The sequence below is a fragment of the Pollachius pollachius genome (assembly GCF_949987615.1).
Source record: "Pollachius pollachius genome assembly, chromosome: 4".
Taxonomy (NCBI): domain Eukaryota; kingdom Metazoa; phylum Chordata; class Actinopteri; order Gadiformes; family Gadidae; genus Pollachius; species Pollachius pollachius.
In genome coordinates this window covers 26,045,972-26,069,927 of record NC_136937.1, presented here as the reverse complement: position 1 = coordinate 26,069,927, position 23,956 = coordinate 26,045,972, and the positions used below count along the sequence as shown (strand labels likewise).

The 23,956-nt window shown below is 45.0% G+C and overlaps 2 protein-coding genes across 2 annotated transcripts in view; both read right to left on the bottom strand.

The window, feature by feature from the left end:
• LOC307074718 (tripartite motif-containing protein 16-like) overlaps positions 1–23,956 on the bottom strand; it is a 298,259-nt gene that overhangs the window by 215,853 nt on the left and 58,450 nt on the right.
• Positions 5,518–19,462, bottom strand: LOC307074717 (DNA-binding protein SATB2-like; the record flags this gene model as incomplete). The annotated part of the gene is made up of 11 exons (XM_079734989.1): positions 5,518–6,207; positions 8,211–8,393; positions 8,618–8,770; positions 9,936–10,148; positions 11,681–12,246; positions 12,623–12,688; positions 13,454–13,556; positions 14,928–15,051; positions 16,206–16,332; positions 18,612–18,800; positions 19,288–19,462. 11 exons carry the CDS (start codon positions 19,460–19,462, stop codon positions 5,518–5,520), a joined length of 2,589 nt encoding a protein of 862 aa, XP_079591115.1.

Genomic DNA, 23,956 nt, shown 5'->3' with positions numbered 1-23,956 from the left:
TGTTGTTTGTTTCTCATCTCTCATCATCTTCCTCTCTCTTTCTTCTCTCTCCGTTATCCTCTTTTTTTCTCTTTTTCTTTCTCACTCTCTCTCATGTTTTAGCTTTCCCTCTCCCCCCTCTCTCTCTCTCTCTCTCTCTCTCTCTCTCTCTCTCTCTCTCTCTCTCTCTCTCTCACCCTTCTCTTTTATTTTGTGCAAAACAGGGAAATGTTGGGTTTAAACGTTTAAAGGTTATTCAGTGCAGCACATGAAAACACATCCAAAATTGCCAGCATCGCCCTAATTAAATGTTTATTCTTGTGATGTGGTCAAATTCAGACTTATTTCATCTGCCGCCTTCTTTCAACATCTGTGTGTTTTGTGTATTGCTGTGCTTTCTATTAGTGTTTGTGTGTGTGTGTGGGGACGTGTGATGTTTATGTGCATCGGCTTCAAACCATGAGTTCAGCACATTGTATACCTCAACATAAAGCCCCGTTGCTCATCTACCAGAACACAGCAAAGTACCACGACGCAACATCATACACACTTCCTCACTCAAGCGTCAACAAGCTCATCACATACTCTACAATGCCGTCGCTTTCTGAAGAGATAGAATGGGCCGGCTTCTTGTGTGTATCAACACAATGGTGTTTCCTGTGGCAGGGTGTGGATGAGGCAAGAGACAAGAGAGCGGAGCAGGAGGGTCCGACACATTTGTTCCGTGGAATTAAGTCATCTCACACACTAGTATGAACACACACACACACACACACACACACACACACACACACACACACACACACAGACACACACACACACACATGCAACACCCCCCCTACACACACACAAACACACGCAAAGCCTTAACATGAAGTAACTAAAGCACATTGACTCCCTTTCGTTAATTAGTATACGCCACTGTTTCCCCCTTGCATAATCACAAACACACAGACTTACGCCAACACACACACATGCACATGCACGCCAAAACACACACACTCCCGTCAGGTAATATGGGTTAATGGGTACAATTGGAATGTGCACAAATGCGGTCTCTTTCTCTCTCTCACACACACACACACACACACACACACACACACACACACACACACACGCATGCGCGCACACACACACACACACACACACACAGACACACACACACAGACACATACACACACGGACACATACACACAGTCAGTTTGGCTGATTACCTTGTGTTGTGCTTGATGGTGTGTAAACTGCTACCGTAGCGAGTATTAGCGTGTTTATCAGAGTGTGTATTAATGTGCAGAGTTTGTGTATCTGAGCCTGTGTGTGTTTGTGTCACAGGTGTGTTTCTCTTTGGAGAGTCATTCCCTTGTAACCATTCCCCCCTCCCCCCACGCACACACACACACACGCACACACACATAGGCATCCTGGGTAATATCAGCCGACGGAGCATCTGCGGCCCTGCCCCACATACACACGTACACACACACACACACACACACAAACACACACACAACACACTCACACATACAAACACACACACACATGCATTCACACATGATCTCTCACTGAGGACCCCCATAACTATGGCATCCAGTCCTAATACCCAGCTGTGGACCCATAAAACACACACAAACAAACATACACACATTCACGGGTAAACTGTGGCATCACACAGTGGGCCATCAAACAAAGAACAAAGAGTGTCTCTAAAGTATACATATATACTTATATGTATACTATTTGTATATATATATATATATATATATATATATATATATATATATATATATATATATATATATATACATGTCTTTTATATGTCTGAACAGCAGCAGTGGTTGACAACAGGCTCTGCACTGAATAAGAGACCGCAAATAAGCTCAATAGCAGACATAGGTTGGCATGTTGGCTCTTTTTTGTGACCGCACATACCTTGTGTTGGCAAACCAGCGACACACAAAGCGTCAAGACTCGTTTTGTTGTATATGTGTCGTGCATCTTCCTGTATACACTTTGTATTTTATGTATTATTTTTGTGCGTATTTGGCTGTCCAATTTGCATTAAGAGGTAAGGCAAAATGGTTTAAGGGACACATTTTGTACGCAGACAGAAACACAGACTGACAGTAACGACACGCAAAGACTGTGGAAAACATTGAGCAGGAAATTGGGCTGGTCAATGAAAAGCTGAGAATGTGAGTGTCCGTGTGAACATTGTCGTTGTGTGTCCTGGTGAACGGCTGAGCCTTGATGCTCGGCCATTCAGCCGCCGCTTCTGTGGTCGCTTTGAGAGGTCAGCTATGATGTCCGCCCTCCGTTGTATAAAAAAGTATCTTTTAGGTCAATAAAAACCCATTCTAGTCCAACATTGTGAGGTACTGCGTTTTATCGTCTATATTGTTTGACCCCAAGAAAAAGGTCAAATAACATTTGAATGTGACTCATTCTGACGGTATATTTCAATCTCATCATAAATAGAGAGAGAGGAAGAGAGTGAGAGAGAGAGAGAGAGAGAGAGAGAGAGAGAGAGAGAGAGAGAGAGAGAGAGAGAGAGAGAGAGAAAAATTATGTGTGTGTGTGCTTGTGGACAATTAAATAACTGGCAGATGGCGAGGCCAAAACAAAAGTGTGTTTTCCACACGCGTCGGATGCTAAAGAGTTTCAAATTGTTTACAGGTGCCCTGGCAGGCCAGCGAGTTATGAAATTGCACAATGTAAACCAAACTCCTAAATTAATGCTTTTGACAAGCCTGCTGTGCACTTTTCCAACCGTGCCAGCCTCAGTAGGAGGGAGAGAGATTATGGAGCAGAACAGAGAGAGAGAGAGAGAGAGAGAGAGAGAGAGAGAGAGAGAGAGAGAGAGAGAGAGAGAGAGAGAGAGCGAGAGAGAGAGAGAGAGAATACAGGCTTCATTGCTGTATTGAATGTCGATGATGAAATACTTTGAGAAACTGCTTTTATTTCTAACTAGTGGTATTAGTAGAAATAGTTTGGTTTGTAAAAAAACAGATTTTTTTTCAATTAACCCTTAATTAACATTATTCAATGCAGTAATAAGCATTAAGTAAAAGTTAATTAACATTTAACTAATGGTGTAGTAATAATTTACTCATGGCGTTCATGTTTAATGTTGTTCATGTTAAATAAGGTAATGGTGTTGATGTTAACTAAGGTATTAATGTACTCATTATTTAATAGGGTTAGGCACAGGCGCGTGCCGTCCATATGGACAGGTGGGGCAGCAAACTACTTGCAAAAGCATGCTCCCAAAAAAATTGTTCCTCAGTAAATCATGGCTCCAAGTCTATTTTTAATAATGTGAATTTCACTTTAACTATCTATAGTTTCTGTAGGCTTTCCGACTATTTTTGGTCTGTTGACATCAAATGTTGGATGATGGTGACGATTCTAGTTGAGTATAACGTGTCTTGCAATGTGGGGCTGTTAGGAACCCTGCAGGCAGCAATAGGAATTGCAATAATAAAAGACGCCTATATGCAGTGTTGGGAACGTTACTATAAAAAAGTAATTAGTTATAGTTACTCACTACTTGTTCCTAAAAGTAACTGAGTTAGTAACTGAATCACTCTATAATAAAAGTAACTAGTTACCAGGGAAAGTAACTATTTGCGTTACTGTAAAAAAAAATAAAGTTGCTATATGTCAAAGAATTGCTGTACTTGATGTTCTTCAGTGATGGTAAAAAACCTGAAAGACGACAGTTGAAACAGTACTTGGAGCAGCATTTCTGGACAAGACCGGGTCGAAAATGATTAACCAGCTGATCAACTGTAAATATCAGCTGATCGCGCGCCTGTAATCTAAACAGAGAGGCGTGGCGGAGTTACTTAACCATGACAACAACTGTTTATCAAAATAATTTCAGTGTGGAACGTGGATGCAAAACATTCCAAACATTTACCCGGGTTAGTGTGGATGGGGCCTGAATTTCAATTTGATTGGTTGCAAAGGCTGCGGAAAATCTGCTGAATACTACAGAAAATGCCAACTTTTCATTGGATTGCTCCGGACTCGCCATTTCTGCTGCTTCATCGAATGTTTGGTGTGTGTGGCGCGAGTGTCCTGGCTTGTGTGTAAAAATACTGGCTCCGATTGGCTTCCATGAAACATGACTCTGCCTTAGCCAATCATAATCGCTTATCTCGTTGTTAACCCACCCGGTCTCCTCACTAGCAGTTTGTGTTTGGAGCCAGGGGGTGCGTTCGGATTACGCAGTTTATCAAATCAATTCATAGTAACACACTGCATTTTTCGTACAGTAACGGTAACAGCGTTGTAACGACGGAAGTAGTAATTCGGTAGATTACTCCGTTACTGAAAAAATAACGGCGTTACCTAACGCCGTTCTTTTAAACGGCATTATTACCAATTAATGATTCATTAAAGTAAAATTATTGTAAATTGTTACCAATATACTGTGCCAAGTAAAAGTGGCAAGTGCAACATTTTAGCTGTCTTAATGAAATCAAACAGTACTTCAACTTTAAATGTTATCAATAATAAAGGAATTTTCCTAAACTGTAAACTCCACCCTATGAAAACACAATCTCAATAGAGCTGACATGGTTTGCTGCAGATGCTTTTTTTTTAATAGTTGTGGACTTTAAACTCACGCTAATGATTGTCCATTTGTAATTGTAGCAGTAGAGACATTTAGGAAGTGCTTAAAAGTTATTTTTAATACAAACTGTTGTGGTCCTTTAACACAGAGATCATGGAAAGTGTAGAAACAAGGTTGAGCCGTCACTAATTCAACAGCTTTGTTTTCTTATTCATCATCATTCATATCCTCCATGTTTTATTAAAAGGCTGCATACATTGCGTTAGCGTCCTTCACAAATTTTGATATTTGTGCATGTGGATTGTTTTTTCATCGGGGCATACAAAACAAATCAGTGGATAACATAAAAATGAATATGAAATATTCTGTTACTGTTATACATACATTTTACATCTTTTGATGAACATTTCTTGAGGCTTTATTGTTCCAGCATTCTCCGATATTTACTGTCCTAATAAAGTAAAGATTTTAAAAAATACAACCATCTATGACAACACATTTGAACTTCAACTGAAGAATAGATATCAATAAATAGTGGATGAACGAGATGTGAGAAACACTAACAGCCATCTCTATTCCATGGGTACTGCAGTTCAGGCCCAATAGTGAGCTTCACAATGCATGATGCGAAAATAACTACCAAAAGGACAACCAAAAAAGCCCCAAAGTAAACAGGTCAAGACAGGTGACCTGCTGTTTATGTTGTAAGACAGAGAAGCTTGTGGCTGTGGCTTGCCTCCTACTCAGCGGTGAGGTATCAGCTTTTCAATCCCTTTTGACCTCAACGCACACATTGCACTCTAACAAGCAGTGCGGCCGAGCGGCTTGTCCAAATGCAACCTCTCAGTTCACATTTCGCTCACTCAAAGAACTGGAAGACCTTTTTACACTGCAGCCCGGCTTCTCAGCAGCTGCACCTGAAATGCACGCTACACAGTACCTCCTCCCCTGGTCCCCCATCACACCACAGTCCTGTTGTCTACGCTGCTTCCTAAGTCAGGGGGGCTCTGGGTGCCGTTCCTGGGGGCCATCACTACATCTTCCGGGGATGGCGCTTCTCCATCTCCCCCCTTGCGCCTCTCTTCCTCCGGCTGCTCCCCTGCCCTGTTCCCCCTGCTCTCTCCTAGGTCCCCCGCTCCTGCTTGTGGACCCGGCGCCCTGCTCATCTCCACGGACCTTTGGCCGTCCTCGCCTGCCCCCTCGTCCTCCGACCCTGACAACCCCTTCCCGCCGTCGTCGTGGCCGTGGTCGGGGCCAGGGTCCGGGCCTCCCCAGTCCTCCTCCTCCTCCTCCTCCTCCTCCCCTTCGTCCTGGGGGGCCAAGCCGCGGTGCTTGGCGTGGTAGCGCTGGTTCTGGAAGAACTTGACCACGGTGTGCTTGGGCAGGTCCAGCTGGGCCGACAGCGTGTGGACCGCCTCCTGGTCCGGGTAGAGGCCCACGTCCCCGATGAAGCTCTGCAGGATGCCCAGCGCCTCCAGGGAGATGCGCGTCCGAAAGCGAGCCCTCCTGGGGCCCCCCGGCGGAGGGCCGGGCCCTCCGCGCTGAGGGGCGTCCTCGGGGCTTCGGTACACCCTGGAGAAGGACGGCGGCGGGCCTTCGGGTGCCGGCGAGGGGACCTTCAGAGGCGGCATCGGGTGTCTGTGGAGCGCCTGTTGAGATAAGAAAACCGATGAATACTCTGCATAATGATGCTCTTATGAGAATATAGGCACAGACGTGCAAGGACATAACCGAGAGCTGGAGGATGACTCATGGAAACTGAAATACTCAGGAAATGGCCGTGCAGACTCGAATAGTCATTATAGCAAAGCAAACATGTGAATGGGGGGCCTGCATAGGACATTTAAAGTTAGTTGTAGTATCATTGCGTAGCCTGATTGGGTAGACCCCCCCTCTAGACTGGAGATCATCCTGATCCCATGACCCAACATTCTGTTACACTACACGGATCAGGCTGGGGGCGGGAGTTCTTGCCTTGACAGACAAACTTCTCAGCCAATCAGTGTAACAATCCAGTCGGAAGATAGTCTGTTCATGAAGTTCACACAGTGCAAGTTGTTTGCTCGACTCGATTCAAGTTATGCATCCACACAGACAAACACTCACACACACACACACACACATACGCAGACACTCATCCTACGCACACACACACACACACACACGCACGCACGCACGCACGCACGCAAGCACGCACGCACACACACACACACACACACACACACACACACAGACACTCATCCCCCCCAACAAACACACACACATATTTACACACACTCATCCTAAACACACACACACACGCAAACACTTATCCCATACACACACACATATACAAATACGCACACACTCATCCTAAAAACACGCACACACACACACACACACACACACACACACACACACACACACACACACACACACACACAAACACTCCTACACATACATATACGCACCAACTCATCCTACAACCACGCACACATACACATACACACACTCATCATACAAACACACACACGCAAACACTCATCCGACACAAACACATACACGCACACATACATATACACACACACTCATCCTACAATCACACACACACACACACATTTACACACACACACTCATCCTACAAACACTCACACACACACTCATACTCATACATATACACACACACTCATCCTACACATACACACACACACACACACAAGCACACACAGACACACACCCACACACACTTATCGCACAAACAGATCCAACCCTCCCAGGTCTTATTAGCTGGGTGGGGTGGCACTCCCAGAACACAGGAACCCAGCGCTATAAATCTGCGGTTCAAATGAAAGGCTTTAAATAAAGATAATGTTCATTCCTCTCTCGCTGTGTCTCAATAATGATAGGGTAGGTGTTGGACAACATTGAGGTTGGGCCAGACGGCTACTGGGGTTGATGAGGGAGTAAGTAGTAGGGTGTGTGTGTGTGCGTGTGCTTGTGTCTGTGTGTGTTTGTGTGTGTGTGTGATTTTTAGTTATGACTTTTTTTCGATGACTTATGGGACCCAAACAGAAGGGGATGGGAGGAAGTTGTGGAAAAATGGACAAATATAGGAAATAAACTGAGAATGTTGACAATGTCTTTTTTATAATAATTATATTGAGAACTTTGCTGGGGTTTTTATTTGACTGTAAAAAACACTTAAAAATATGAATCTGGCTGTTCAAATAACCCGATAAGCAAATGAGCTACATATGCACCTTTTATGAATATTGTATCTTGCTGAGTCAGACATACACACACACAGAACACACACACACACACACAAACAACACCTGGTTAACAGATGAACGATAAAATGTTAAAGTAAAGGCAAAGTGTCTTTCACATCTCTCGGTATTGAAAAATTAATCAAGAATATGCCAACAGGGAAAATGTGAAGCTAATTTTCTAAAACGATTTGATTGCTGATAACTGCTATAAAGATTAGCATTGGTTAGCCTGGCTAGCACCTCCATGCAACGTAATAAATCGTTTGAAGCGACTCATGAGAAAACCTGTCTATAAAACTGTGGCGACACACCTCAAGAGTATTCTCAAATACTGCCCAAGTTTCCAGACTCACAATGCGTCGGGCCCCCCTCCACACACTAGGGCCTCGCTGCGGCTTTACCTGAAGGTCCGCCGGCTGCGGTGGGCGGTCTCCATGTTGATGCCGAGACTCCTCCTCGTACGCGTGGTCCCGCTGGGGCACCGGCAGGGACAGGAAGCGGCGGATATTGGACAGGTTCTCCCACAGCGTCCGGTTCTCCAGGCCGGGGCTCTCCTTCCAGCGCAGCAGCTCACACAACCAGCCCTGAGAGGGGGGATGTTCGTTTTAAGTTCTACGTTAGCCTTCCTAATCCACCCTAACAGCATTGTACTCTAGTCTTGTGTGTTTGTGGCTATGACGCCGCTAAATCTCTCGGGTTTGTGCTTCTATTTCAGCGTTGCTGATCCGTAACCCAAACATTACGAGGAACAGAACTGGGCCGACGTTTCGGGGACCGAAACAAAGACTGAGACGTTCGGAGGACCCACCTGGCTTTTGTTGGCGGCCACCTTGGCGAACAGCGCCTGGGAGACCTTGGCCCGCTTCATCTCCTGGTGGATCTCCTCGTAGATCCCAGGGGTGATGCTGGCCCCGGCGGTGGGCTCCAGGGGGGGGGCAGCGAAGGGCGGGCCGGGCTTGGGCTGAAGAGACAAGGAAGAGGGGGTCCATGAGCATTCAGCCACGTTGATGGAGGGTGAGGACTGAACCTGGCAATGTTGCTCTTCCTTGCTATCCAATAAGCGCTTGACCTACTTTGATTGCATTGACCTCTGTGTGTGTGTGTTTGTGTTTGTGTGTGTGTATATGTGTGTGCCATCAACGGTATTTAGCATGTGTTCATCTGATAGTCTGTGCGTTTGTTTATCAGAGGTGCCTGAGAACCTGTGTGTGTGTCATGGACCTATTAAAGAAAGGACAGCGGACTAAAACATGGCCGCCCATTTATTCCTATGAAAACTGCTCAATGGCGCAGGGCAACATCAAGGAGAGATTTGCTTCCGCATCATGGGCGCCTAGCCACGCCCTAGTGCATGACGTGCCGGATGCAAAAATATTCTAGCATCATAAGCGAGAGGTCTGAGTGAGCACAGTCGCATTGTTTACCGGCCATGGAAGTATAAGAACAAAGCATAACCCCCCCGATGATTCTCTATATGTGATCTTTAAATTACACTCCTCCTGCCATCTGGACAACAATTATTATTTAACAATTATTATGCCGGGCCGAAACAACATTTGTTTCACTACGACTCCTTTCCGCTGCCCACCCCTCCTTCTCCGGCAAAAAACACATAAATAAAATAAAGTATAGTACATGGTATAAAGATAATTATGAGCCTTTGATTGATATCCAGAATTTTTTTTCAGAGACACATTCCTGTTCCCCACTTGTATTGGAGTGAACAGAGATATCTACTTCTTGGCCCCTTGAATCGAGGGCCCCGTCCACAGCCCGCTTAAACAGCTACAATACCAGGCTTGGCCGCTGAGCACTGGTGGATTGCGGAAGTATGCACTGCTCCGGGGGGCATGGTGTGTGTGTGTGTGTGTGTGTGTGGTGTGTGTGTGTGTGTGTGTGTGTGTGTGTGTGTGTGTGTGTGTAGGTGTGTGTGTAGGTGTGTGTGTGTGTGTCTGCGTGCGTGTCTGTATCTAAGTCTGTGTGTTTGTGTGTGTGTATGTGTGTATGTAAGTCTGTGTGTTTGTGTGTGTGTGTGTTTGTGTGTGTGTGTCTACCTATTTGTGTGTGTGTGTGTGTACATAAGTCTGTGTGTGTCTGTAAGTCTTTGTTTGTGTGTGTGTGTGTACCTGAGTGTGCCTCTGTGCCGGGGCGGTGGTGACCTGACTGTGTGAAAGACTCAGAATGCTGCTGCTGGCCCTCTCTCTCTCCTCCTGGTAGATGCGGTCTCGCTCTCCCTGGGGCAGAAGCAGGAAGCTCTGCATGGACTTCAGGTTGACCAGCAGCGACTGGGAGGCTAGGCGTGGGTCTTCCTCTTTGCGCAGGATCTCCGACAGCAGGCCCTGCTCCACCACAACAAAGAGCACATTTGATCCAATGGGAAGGCCTCCCTGGTTTGATAACTCGTATGTGTATCATATTACAGATATTATCACCGGTTTGTGGTAACCCCTCCGACGATACTTCTAACGATTTTGCTCAAGAGTTTTCGTACGTTTTCCGTGGTTTACGTCGTAACGGTTAGTCAGGGTTTAGACGGCCAGAGGTATGTAATGCCGTTGTGACCTTGTCAAATGCCGTTTGAACGTGGTCATGGGACACCCTTTGACGCTGTAATTGTGATGAAAGGCTGAACTAAATATGTTTGACGTGTTTGACTTGGACTTGTTGATTATAGGATGTGGATATTCAACCTCTTTGCGCTGGCAACCCCGCTGAAAAGTATTAGCATGAAATGTTTTTTTGTTTTTTTCTAACTCACTGATTACTGTATGTCGGATAAAGGGAGGTGCAGCCTATATGCAAGGGTTTGTGCTTTGCTTCTGAAACATGAACTGTTTTTTGGAGAAACATGGATGTCAACAATCTGAAAAACGGCATTTTGACATTTTTCCCTTTAGTTGTAGAGACACAAAACCTTAGATGTTGATGAAGTTGTTATGTTTTGGTATGTGTATCCAAAACATTTTAAAATTAAGCCAATCTGAATGTTTACATTAAAAGTAAGTTCTTTTTTTTGACTTAAGCGCATTTCCCAGAAATGCCCAGATAGTTTTCATGGGGTCATTCAGACAACAAATGACAGCTTCATCTGCGATTGATGTTAAACAAAACATCTCTTTTACAGCCACATACAATGAGAACAAATGAACGACAGGTCTTTGCACATGCCAATTTAGATATGCTACTCTGTCCGAAATGGTTTACTACAAGTTTCACATACAACAAAAGAGACACACAAGCAGGCGCTTGCATTTTCAAAGCTGACATAATCCTCACCTTCAGAGTGCTAGTAAACTAAGGAGCTAAGCTACAGCTGTAATATTAAATGGCTTTTATGAAGCACTTTTCACACATGAAGTCTTTGTGAAAAAGGACAGTGTGTATAATTTAAACAAAAACCTTCCAATGTATCTCCATTACCTTCATCAAATACAGGAACAGAGAGCATGCAAAGTAACTGGCAAGACCAATCCTAAAACACTAGGGTGGTGGCGGGGACGATCCTCGAGTCCACAAGGTTTCAAACGTGGATCGTGTCATATTTTGGCCAAATTGTGATATCTAACCTAACTCTACTCTCCTAACGCTGCTGTTTCACTATGCCTCATTGGCTATATCCTAAGCCAATCAGAGCGCATTTTACGTTCCATAATCACAATCTGCCTAAGTCAGCTATTTGGCTTAGGCCATTGACCTATTTTTTTGACTACTTTAAATTTTTGACAAAATACAAGATTAACCTTAAAATATGACTCAGGCTAATACTACGAGGCTAGCGATATCTTAACTGTTACGATGTGATAATAATCTGTATTCCCTTCTACCTTCAGTTGAAATCCCCCAGACCAAGGTTCCTTAACCGGACACGTACCTGGGTGCGGTTGAATGCCACACGGGCGAACACGGCCTGGGAGACGCTGGCCCTCTTCAGCTCGTCCCGGACCTGCCGGTAGATGTCCCAGGGCACCTCCGCGGACGACGGGGGGAGGCCGGCCTCGGACGCCCCACCCGGGGGCTTGCAGGCCCGGCTGATGGGAGGGTGGTGGAGGAACTTCTGGCTGAGGAACTGTGGGGACGAGGACGGCTGCTGCTGCTGCTGCTGCTGTTGGTGCTGTTGATGCTGTTGGTGCTGCGCTAGAAGCACCTGCTGGTTGATCAGGTGGGCCATGGCGAGCTGTCGGAGCTGTGGGGACATCTGGGGGGCCAGGAGGGGGGCCGTCGGGGCCCCGGAGCAGGGTGGAGGGCTGGAGCCGTGCCGGCCGCGGGTCTGGGTCTGGGTCTGGGTCTGGGTCTGGGGCTGGGGCTGGGGCTGGGTCTGGGTGGGCTTGTGGGGGCTCTGGGTGTGCCGAGGCCCCCTGGGGGAGGCCGAGGTTGGGGAGTGGAGCAGTGGGGATGGGGCCTGGGTCTGGACGAGAACATCTGTGACATCCCTCTCCACTGGAGGCAAGAGACACACACACACACACACACACACACACACTCACACACACACACACACACACACGTATCCATATACAAATGCACTCACACACACACAAGCACACACACACACACACATACACACCACGCATACGCACACTCACAGAAACACACACACACACACACACACACATTGACACACTCACATTGACACACACACACACACACACATACACACATTGAAGCACACACACACACACACACACACACACACACACACACACACACACACATTGATACACATAAACATGGTATGTGACATGCTTAACTATACATAAATGTGTATAACAAAACACCTAGCAGGGTTTATCACCCCTCTTACTCGCTCCCTCACCTTTAATATCCTGCTTGTGGCGTCCGGACCACCGCTTGTCGGATTCCCTTGGACAGAAGGAGCTGGCTGTAATTGGTCCACACACACACAGTCAAAGGCTCGCATCACACCTCAAGACAACCACTTCCTGCTTTGCTTATCGGCTGTCCAATTTGGATCACGGGGGCGCTCCTGGAGTGGTTGACTTAGTATGTTTCCTGCCCTCTCCTCTCCTCATCTCCTTCCTCCTCTACCTTTTAGTGTTCTGCAGACACTTTTATCCAAAGTGCTGACACTGGGTATCAAAAGCTGAATCTTTCTGCTGGGCTGATAGGACCCTGCTAGTCCCACCATCCTGCCTGTGGCTAGCCTCTCCATCCCACAGGTGTGATTGTACAGCTGGTGTCTGCTTCTCCTTCTGCTGCTTAGCTTGTTCAGAGTGAGCAACAAGAGATAGCTTTGCCTCTTGTGTTGGGTCAATCGTGTGTGTGTGTGTGTGTGTGCGTGTGTGTATGTGTGGGCATGTGTGTTTGCGTTTGTGTGTGTGTGTTTGTTTGTGTGTGTGCGTGTGCATGTGTGTATGTTTGAGCATGTGTGTGTGTATGTGTGTATGTGTGTGTGGGGGGATGACTACGCAAATACTGCACAAATACGACCAAAACTCATTGGCCTTTTCCAATATAAATGACGATCTTGATTTCAATTCCACTAAAACGTACTCAATGTGATATTCAAATACAAAAGAAAAAAACAGAAAACCTTACAGTGGATATCATCACAAATGTTATAATACCATACTTGATAAACACCATACCGGTTCCATGGAAACTACCTCCAGGATACATGACTTACTTCTGAGGCGATGGTGTCGCCTGTACCACCGGCCAAACTCCTGGCACTTAGAGGCCGACATGTTGGTGTCGTAGGATCTGCTGACGATGGCCCAGATCATGCTCTGGAACACACAGGCACAGACAGAATAATGTGAGGGACGGACATATGGACGGGTGGAAAGACAGGAAGTCAGGCAGAGACGGATAGATGGAGAACAGTGAGGACATATTAAAAGGGAATAGTAAATTGGAACTGGAATATATAAGCTTATTAGCAGCCTGCAATTATTAGTAGGTAGAGATTCCAGATACAAGACAAGAAGGTGCGCAAAGAGTTGGTCCGTGATGATAGAGACGTCGAGGCGCTGACGCTGGTACCAGCGAAAAATACAAATAAAGACATTCAACAATGTGTTCAAAGTGAGTTCATCTTTTAAATGAGTGCACACAGATGGATGGTACGTGACATCAAGGACTGGCCAATACTGCTACTAAGGGCTGAAAAAGGACTGCGACAAAATGAGTTTGTGGCAACAGTGCCACCAGTAGAAGATGTTGGTCTGGAGCGTTGCATATTTATTATACATTTTAAGTTTAAGTTGTGAGCCTTCATTGTTACCGTATAGTGACATGGGAAAACTTGGGAGGAATCAACCAGTATGAGTAATAGCTGCACACACACACACACACACACACACACACACACACACACACACACACACACACCCAAACCACCCACGTACTTCCTTTAATCACTAATGACATCATGAGAGTGTATAAATCAGAATCCTAAATGACACGCTTAGCTGTAATGGGAACAGGGTGTGTTGTGTGAATATGATGATTATGGAAGTGTGTGTGTGTGTGTGTGTGTGTGTGTGTGTGTGTGTGTGTGTGTGTGTGTGTGTGCGAGCTAGCGTGTGTGTGTGGGATCCAGAGAGAGAGAGAGAGGGGAAGAGAGGGCAACCGACAGAGAGCACATTAACTGTGCGGCCAGACGATGAGATAGACATGTGGTGGGCGAGTATATACTCACACACACTTAACTGCCAGTGTGTGTGTGTGAGTGTGTGTTTGAGTAGCTGACTGATGTTGGTGTGTGTAAGTGTTTATGTGTATGTATGTGTGTGTGGCTATGTCTGTGTGTTTATGTATGTATGGTGTGTATGTATTGGCATTTGTGTATGTATGTGTGTGTATGCATGAGTGTGTTTGTGTTTGTATGTCTGTGTGTGTATGTATGTGTGCGTATGTATGTATACCTGTGTGTGTGCGTATGTATGCGTGTGTGTGTATGTATACATCTGTGTGTGTGTGTATGTACGTACGTGTGTCTATGCATGAGTGTGCATGTGCGTGCGTGTTTCAGTGTGTGTGAACGTGTATGTGGGTGTATGCATGTGAATGCACGAATGTGTGGATATGCATGTGTATGTGGATGGGCGCTGGTGTAAACCGGTCCGCTCAGGGACACCCCCTGGGGGTGGGCGTACCTGGGAGAGGGGGCACTCCGGGGCCAGGCTGCTGGGGTTCCTCCCTGTGAGCAGCTCCTTCAGGCCGCGCCTCACCGTGGCCGGGCTCCACTGCTCTGGCGGCAGCTCCTCCAGCCGGGGAAAGCTACGGGGGGGGGAGAGACACACGCTCTGTATCGAGTGGGAAGGCACGATGCTTTGTGTTGTGATGGAGTCCTTTAGTCTGGGGGGGGGGGGGGGGGGGGGGGGGGGGGGCGGGATTAGGACTGCTTATGCCAAAGCATTGTTGGATTTCTGATTGGTCGATAACGTTCAAAGGGTGGGCCTTGTTTACAATTTATTGTAATACAAATACAATTTAGTGTCTATATAGCACCTCGACCCCAGGAGGTAGAAGTGGTTGACTTGTAACCAGAAGGTTTCTAGTTCGATACCCGGCTCATCCTAGTGTGAGTGTCGAGGTGTCCCTGGGCAAGACAGCTAACCCTAACCCTAACTGACACCTTGCATGGTTGACCATGCCTTCGCTGTGTGAATATGTGCATGAACGATTGTTAGTCGCTATGATTTAATGCCCTTAAATGTAAATAACGGAAAATCGGTCTGCGCAAACAGCCACGGAAGAATTATGATTTCAGCAGATTTGGTCGATAAAAAGCAATAATGTGACAGATGAAAGAAATTATTATCTGCACCATTGTTGGTAGCTGTGGTATAAACAGAGTAATGTGCTTTGGCGACGGTCAGCTCCTCGTACAATATGTTCCAATAAGCCCATTGTGGTTTATTTATTACAGAAATATACACACATAGGCTATTAGAAACACAGACGCTCCACTTTCGACACGGAAACACTCAAACCCTCATCATCTGACACTGCGAAACCAGAACCACTTCCTGGTTCTCGTCATCTCTATCACCAATTGACCGAGATGACTGTCAGGTAATAAAAAGGTGATTACAACTGGAACATATCAGTAATGATATTGCTATGATGATATGACACATGCTCACACAGACATACACAGACACACACTTTGTATTTCTCTTTATCTTTCATTCTCTTTCATTCCCCTTCCCTCGGTACTAGTATAGTACTCATAGTACTATAGTACTAAAGTTCTAGTGGGAGTACCTGTGCAGTAGTATTGGTAGGATAACCATGTGGTACTGGTTGTAGTACTAATAGTACTATAGTACTAGTGGAGGTAGCTGTGCAGTAGTATTGGCAGGGTCACCATGTGGTATGAGTGGCAGTACATGCAGTACTCTGAGTACTACCAGTACTAGCGGAGGTACCTGTGCAGTAGTATCTGTAGTGTCACCATGTGGTACACGTCCAGCAGTATGTCTGCCACGGTGGCCTCCGGGGTGTCCGTCAGGAAGTGGATGGGCATGGGCTTCCAACTGCCAACCTTGATGATACCTGGAGGACACATACACACACACGCACACAGGAATGCACGCACAGGCACACACAGACACGAACATACACACACACACACACACACACACACACACAGGTATGCACACACGCATACGGATGCACACACACACACAGGTAAAAACAAACACACACACAAACGCAAACATACACACGCACATATTCACGATCGCACGCACACACACGCAGACACATGCATACATACGTCATTGCCACCCTCTTTGCAGTGTGTGTGTCTGTGTGTGTGAGATTGTACATCAGTAACATCGTTGTAATTCTTGCTAATCAATGAATGGCTCATCAGATGACCCAATAATACTACTAATTAAATAGTAATGTGTTTATGAGGTCGGCTTACAGCTGCTGTGTGGGATAGGATCACACCGGTCTGGAAGTGACTGGTCAGGACAAACTTCATCTGACTAATAATCCGAATGGAGCCATTAATTATTAACCCTATCAGACAGACAGAGAGACGGCTGCAAAAAACCTGAACCTCATCTTAGGGCTGCTTGATTATGGAAAGAATCATAATCATGATTATTTTGGTCAATATTGAAATCACGATTATTCAAACCATTATTTTTGAGCTTGAAAACATGATGTATTTATTCAGCATGTCGCTCCCGAAAAACTTTGAAATTTTGCCTTAAGAAAATACACAAAATGGTCAAAAAGAAAATGTTCAAATCTAAAATACTGTACAAATATGTATCCATCGGTTCTGCACTTCCTATAAAACATTTAATGAAAAAAAAGATAAAATAAAAATCAAAACGATTATATTAGTTTTGTGATCGTTTGACGCTAAAAAAATAAACTAATATTACTATGATTTGCCATATGGTTGATTCAGTAGCGCAAAACAGCCTGCAAATAAAAACGTAACAAATATATCTAAGACAAATACATATAAGAAAGAAAGAAAGAAAGAAAGAAAGAAAGAAAGAAAGAAAGAAAGAAAGAGAGAAAGAGAGAAAGAGAGAAAGAAAGAAAGAAAGAAAGAAAGAAAGAAAGAAAGAAAGAAAGAAAGAAAGAAAGAAAGCAAACAGGGTGAAACATCTTTACATTTCGGTTGACCGCATGGTCACTGACCTCCTTCTACCCTAAAGTGTCAAATATTGGTTCAAACTAAACACAATGAGCTACAATAAGAGCTTGAATATCATTCGATCATCTGCGCTCATTTAAGAGAAACTGTTGGGTGCCAGAGATGAGAGATTAAAAATACTTTCCTTGTCAGAAAAAAATAGAAGGTATTGAGCGGTTATGACCACGCTGTGGGCAAGGCAGGAATTCCTGAGGTCAAGTCTGAAATGATTTGTTTGAATAACAAAATGGCTTGTTTTGAAGGACAAAAGGCAGAGGAGAGGGGAGGAGAGGAGAGAGGAGAGGATAAGAGAGGAGAGGGGAGGAGAAGAGAGGAGAGGAGCGCGGAGAAGAGAGAAGAGAGAGAAGAGTGAGGACAGGAGAAGAGAGGAGAGAGAGGAGAGGAGAGAGGAGAGGAGGGAGGAGAAGAGTGAGGAGAGGAGAGGCGAAGAGAGAGGTGAGAGGAGAAGTGAGAGGAAAGCGAGGAGAATATATGAGATGAGAGTAGAGGAGAAGAGAGAGGAGAGAGGAAAGGTGAGGAACCAAAAGAAGGAGAGGAGTGGAGAGGAAAAGTGAAGTCTCTCTCTCTCTCTCTCTCTCCCTCTGCTCTGTTTTTCTCTGTCTCTATGTTTGTCAAGACTGTAGGCTAAGTTGGTCACCTTAAGCTAACTGTTCATTGACATGAAGTAACATTTTGTTGCGAATCTCAGAGACAGAGTCTAACTTGACTGGGTGTGGTAAAAAATTGTACCATCGTAAAAGTCATCAAATCATCATTTAGACTTTACAACGCTATATTAACATTAACATTATCCCAACATAAAGACGCTTACATGTCAAGAGTCATGGGGCTTGGGAAAGATGAGACATTGTCAGATGCAGTAAAATTACATACTGTAAAACAATTAATGCCAGACTCTGTCTGTTAATGACAACTACCACGATTATTGCATTTCCAAGTTCTTACTCAGTTGGTAAACAAGGCCGACAATTTTGATATTGGATCGATCATCAGAAAAATATGCAGACATTCAGGAACACACACACACACACACACTCCCATACCCCCTGCCACCCCCAGGTGGTCTCACCTCTGGCCTGCGTGGCTGAAGAGTGTGTGTATGCGAGTGTGTGTGTGTGTGTGTGTGTTTGTGTGCGTGTGTGTGTCTCACCTCTGGCCTGCGCAGCTGCAGAGTGTGTGTAGCCAAGTGCCAGCACGGCCGTCTCCACCAGCCGGCTGAAGAGAACGTCCCGACCGACCAATACGAAGTCAGCGTGCCGTTCGCCACGCCCCTCTTGGTCGCAGGCCACGCCCCCTGTGCCGGCACGCTCCACCGCGCAGAACAGCGGAATCATGAGACCTGCAGAGGGGGAGGGGATGGGTGCTAATGCTAAGGCTATGGGCTGGGCTGTACAGTACTGGGATGAACTGGGATGTACTGGGTGTTAATGCTACTGCTCTGGGGTGGTCTGTACTGTACTGGGATGTACTGGGTGTTATCTCTTCACTGTGTTAGCGGTGCTGGATAACTTTTGGGAGCTGTTCTTCCTGTATGGGCACCTACCTACCGCCTGTCAATCACCTTAGCGTAGAGTCGTGTGTGTGTGTGTGTGTGTGTGTTTGTGTGTGTGTGTGTGTGTGTGTGTGTGTGTGTGTGCATTTGTGTTTGTTTGTGTGTGTTTGTGTGTTGCTGTGGTTTTAGTCACACAGAGTGGCCTCCTCATTAACAGTAGAAACTCTCTCTCTCTCTCTCTCTCTCTCTCTCTCTCTCCCTTCCCCCTCTCTGTCCCAGTGTGATGTGCGTTGTTGTGTGCGTACCACCCTAAGAGCAGTGCGTGTTTCCCTACGTGGTACGCTGGCGTCCGTCGCCCAGCCCCTGAGCGGTCTCAGCATGGTGCCGTTGTGCCCTTGGGCCCGGGCCTCCGCCGGGGGGGCGGTGACCCCAGGGCGGTCGGGGCTGTCGCCCGCCCCCTCCCCTCGGCCCTCGGGGCTGACGCTGTCTCCTCTCGCCTGCTGCTCCATCAGCCCTCAGCCTCCAGGGGGCGCTGCCACTGCACTGGGAGGAACTGGGAGGAACTGGAGAACATCAGGGCACTTTTATTATGATAGGTATACCTATTTATATCTATTAACTATCAACTATCTCTATTGTATCTCAATCCCATCAGGGCATTCAAATGTCAAAATCCCCCCAAACACGCCTTGAATGGATGGAATTTTGCGATTGAGATTGAGCCCCTACAAGAGGCTTGAGTCAGTAGACATTTCAGAATAAAAAAACTCAATAACAGTGTTTTGTCCACTCAAACTGACTGTTCAACTCTGAGACGTGAGCTAGCGTAGCTCGGCTAGCTTGGTGGAGTGAGTGGAAGGGGTTTAGGGAGTGTAGATAGATTTGTTTACAACGAGTCTTGTAAACAAAGAGAGAGGTATGGACCAGCAGTTTTTATCTGTAGAATATATCAGTTGGAGGGTGTTATGTAATTGATAATATTTTTTAAATCACTATCAATCAGCATTGACTATATATATGTCTTGGTTATTTTAAACTACGTGTTACACATTGCAGCTTTAAATTTGTGGCTGAAGGATGATTCAATTGTTATCGTTTATCGTGTTTTATTGGTATTTTATCGCCTTCATTGATTACGATGAGAAGATATACCCTTAACATTAGTGATCGACCGATATATCGGCCGGCCGATATTTGCGTTTTTTACGTGTATCGGTCGATCCCTACTTAACATTATCCAAAAATGAAATTTGAAAAGTAAAGTAAAGCAGTTTAAGTTTGATTCCATTCTTTAAATTCCCTTATACTTCATTGTAATGGCCCTCAGTTAGACTGTTAACACATATGCTAATCGTGATATTTATCTAGATTGTTTTTCTTTCCCCATGCTTATAGTGATAACGTTTTCAGTATTACCTAGTCCTACACCTACATTCCACACTTTCCAACTGTATCGAAAATCTCAAACTCATATTTACATAATTTATGTGTTTGAACATGGCATGACGTGGCTTTGGGACCACGTTTTATAAAAACAATGTGCACACATTTATAGTGTCTCATCAGCTGAGCTCAGGAAATGTACGTTTGCATTACTGCCAGGCGGTTCCCTCTTGCTTCTACCTAAACTGAGAGCATGTTTAACTGACTGTGTGTGTATGTTTGTGTGTGTGCGTGCATGTGTTTTATTTCACACTAAATTGCTCCCTCCCTCCCTCTCTCCCTCCCTCCCCCCCTCTCTCCCTCCCTCTATGTCTCCCTCTTGCTCTCCAACGATATGCCCTCCCCTTCCCAATTGCTCCCTCCCTCCCTCTCTCCCTCCCTCCCCCCCCCTCTCCCTCCCGCTATGTCTCCCTCTTGCTCTCCAACGATATGCCCTCCCCTTCCCACCTTGCCTCCCCTCTTTCTAAACACACGCACGGTCTGGTTTTAATAAACACATATCAGAATAATTAGGTTAAAAGCAAGCCATGGATTATGTAGACTGCAACCCCCAGCAAACACACACATACAAGGCACACACATACACACACACACCCACACACACACACATACACACACACACACACCTACACACACACACACACATACACCCCTACCGTCTCTCTCTCTCTCTCTCTCTCTCTCTCTCTCTCTCTCTCTCTCACTCTCTCTCTCTCCCTCTCTCACCATGCTCTCTCTCTCTTTCTCTCACACACACACCATGCTCTCCCTCCCTCTCTCACCATGCTCTCTCTCTCTGCCCCTCTCATACTCTCTCTGTCGCTATGCTCCCTCGCCCTCCTAACCAGAACAATATTAAAGACATTAATGAGGGCAGTATTGCCAGACTGAGAAACTGAAGCCTTTGGAGACAGAAACAGCGACTGGTTGACGTCAGACAGCCGCACTGGAACACACACATCGCCACTCTTTGGCTTTGTATCTGGCATTGACGGGGTTACAAGAATGTCAAGATTCCTAGTTTAAACTAAATTATGGCTTTTTTTTATATCCTCACTTGAGTTCATCAACACTGTTGCATGGGGTCTTGCATATTGTTATGGGGTATTCACATGGTCAACATGGTCGGTTGGTACTATCCCCATAGCAGCAACGCTATACTGTATACTGCCCCGTAACATGACGTGTATTAATTCAACATCAACCAAACTTAACAAGGTCAAATTCCATCCCTTATAAATATTGTATGTGGTGTGAAAAAAGTGTCCATCCGTGTTTCAGGTGGAAGTGGAGGATTAAATGCTGTTTGACCTACTTTTGTTTTAGTTTTCCATTTCTCTCAAGTAAAACGTTACGCTTTAGTTACATATGTATGAAACGAGAATCTCATGCAACACACTCTCAACACTGCCTTGACTTCTTCCTCTTTTCCCGCACACACCCCCACACACAAACACACACACACACACACACACACACACACACACACACACACACACACACACACACACACAGGATGTAGGCCTACACACCATGTTTAACATATATCACAAAGGATTAAGAATCAGCCTTTGATACCAAAATACTTGTGGAGATAGAAATGGAGATAAATGAACTGAACTAGCTACAACGCACTGGAAGACGTTTCAATACATTAATGTCTGCTTTTGTTGTAAATGTGATTCTTTCGGTTTCCAGTAATGTTTGCATTTCTTTTAATTTTCGACTTCCAGTTGAGGAAGGTTGGGCTTGTAATTCTACTGTAAATAAGGTAAGCTCCATCAAAAGCATAGCCTTGAATCTGAAAAGCAACATTATTCACTTTTATTGTTAGGCAGCATTTAGTTTTAACACACACACACACACACACACACACACACACACACACACACACACACACACACACACACACACACACACACACACACACACACAAACACACACACACACACACACACACACCACAGACCATGTATGCCTACACAAAGCCATAGTCTATACAAAAACCCATATCCACAGACCACTTCAAGCGCAACTGACTTAAGTGACTGAGACGCAATCAGGTAGACCACACACTAACAGATGCGTACCAAATGCCATTCTCCATAGTATAACTAGTTATCTCACTCATATTGAAACAGCCAATAGGTGAAGTGTCTCTCTCAACATTTATGTTCCAACAACAATTCCACCCAACTGATGATATCATTAGAACTAAAAGCAAACTTTGAAGAAGTTGCATCTGTAGGAAGATGTGATTGTATAATTCAAATTCTCTATAGATAAATAGATAAATAAAGGCCCAGGCAGGGCCTTTATTTATCTATTTATGGGTTTAAACTCTAGAATTGTTTGCATTACATTAATATATTATTATCAATATATTATTAAATAAGATCAATACATTATTCAATTAGAAAAATTGGCCTATTATTACATTAGATCAATACATTTATAGGCTTAATTAAGCATAGATCAATATATTAAATCGTGGCAACACGCTTGGAAAACTTAAAATCGAAATAAACTAGTCTAATAAGGTTTCTGCAATTTACATTTAATTTACAGATAACAATATCGATGTTCAGGTCAACTATTCAACTCCAACGGGGACCGAATATAGTATACACCAAAAATGGTTAATAAATCATTTTTAAAATCATTCTTATTATGAGGGTTTTAAATGTTGTATATAATATAGTGATGTTTGGTGTCACGTGTTTATTAACTCTAATGGCACAACACAATCAAATATGTTGGCCAATAGGAAGTAAGGATCATTAAAATCATAATTTACAATCGAACTAGATGAGAATTAGAACAGCCTGAACAGACTATTGGCCTGAAGGACAAGACAACAGCAGCCTGCTATCAGCCTAATAGGCCTAGCTGAATAATAATAGTCTCATAATGATCATAATATTAATCTTAATAATCATAAGCCAAATAGGCTGCCTAATAATGATAATAATTCCGCTGATGTTTACAAGCAGAATGACAAGTAACCTGTGACAATTGACTTCCCAAATGATGATCAAACGATATACTTTTTTTTTTAGGTCAAGGAGCGACAGAGATCAACATTCCTTGCCTATTGACTAAACCTGTAGTTTCATGGTTCATGGGTCGTTGCTTTGGCTCTCATTCAACAGCCTTCATCCAGACTGTCTGTGACCCTTCGGGTTTCTTAATTAACAACAAAACTATAGTTTTACTGATACAACATGTATCTATGCTTCCGGTTATATAAGGTTTACCAATTGATCATCATTTGTTTCTATCGCCTCATTGCTGGACTTACTTTGTTAATGAGTCCCGGTACTCGGCGTCTCTACCGAGCAGCCACCGTCCATGTGTCAGGAGTCGTATGTCCTGTCCCGGGGCTCTGAACACCGGAGCCTCGTTGACCCGGTGCTCCCGCGAGAGACAGAAGAGATCCCAGGCGGGATTAAACGAGAAAGACAAGAGAGACAGAGCCGCGCGCGTGGTGATCCCGCTGCTGCGACGACGAGTGCTTGAAGTGAGGGCATGGCGGGAAAGGGAGCAACAGTCGGAGAAGG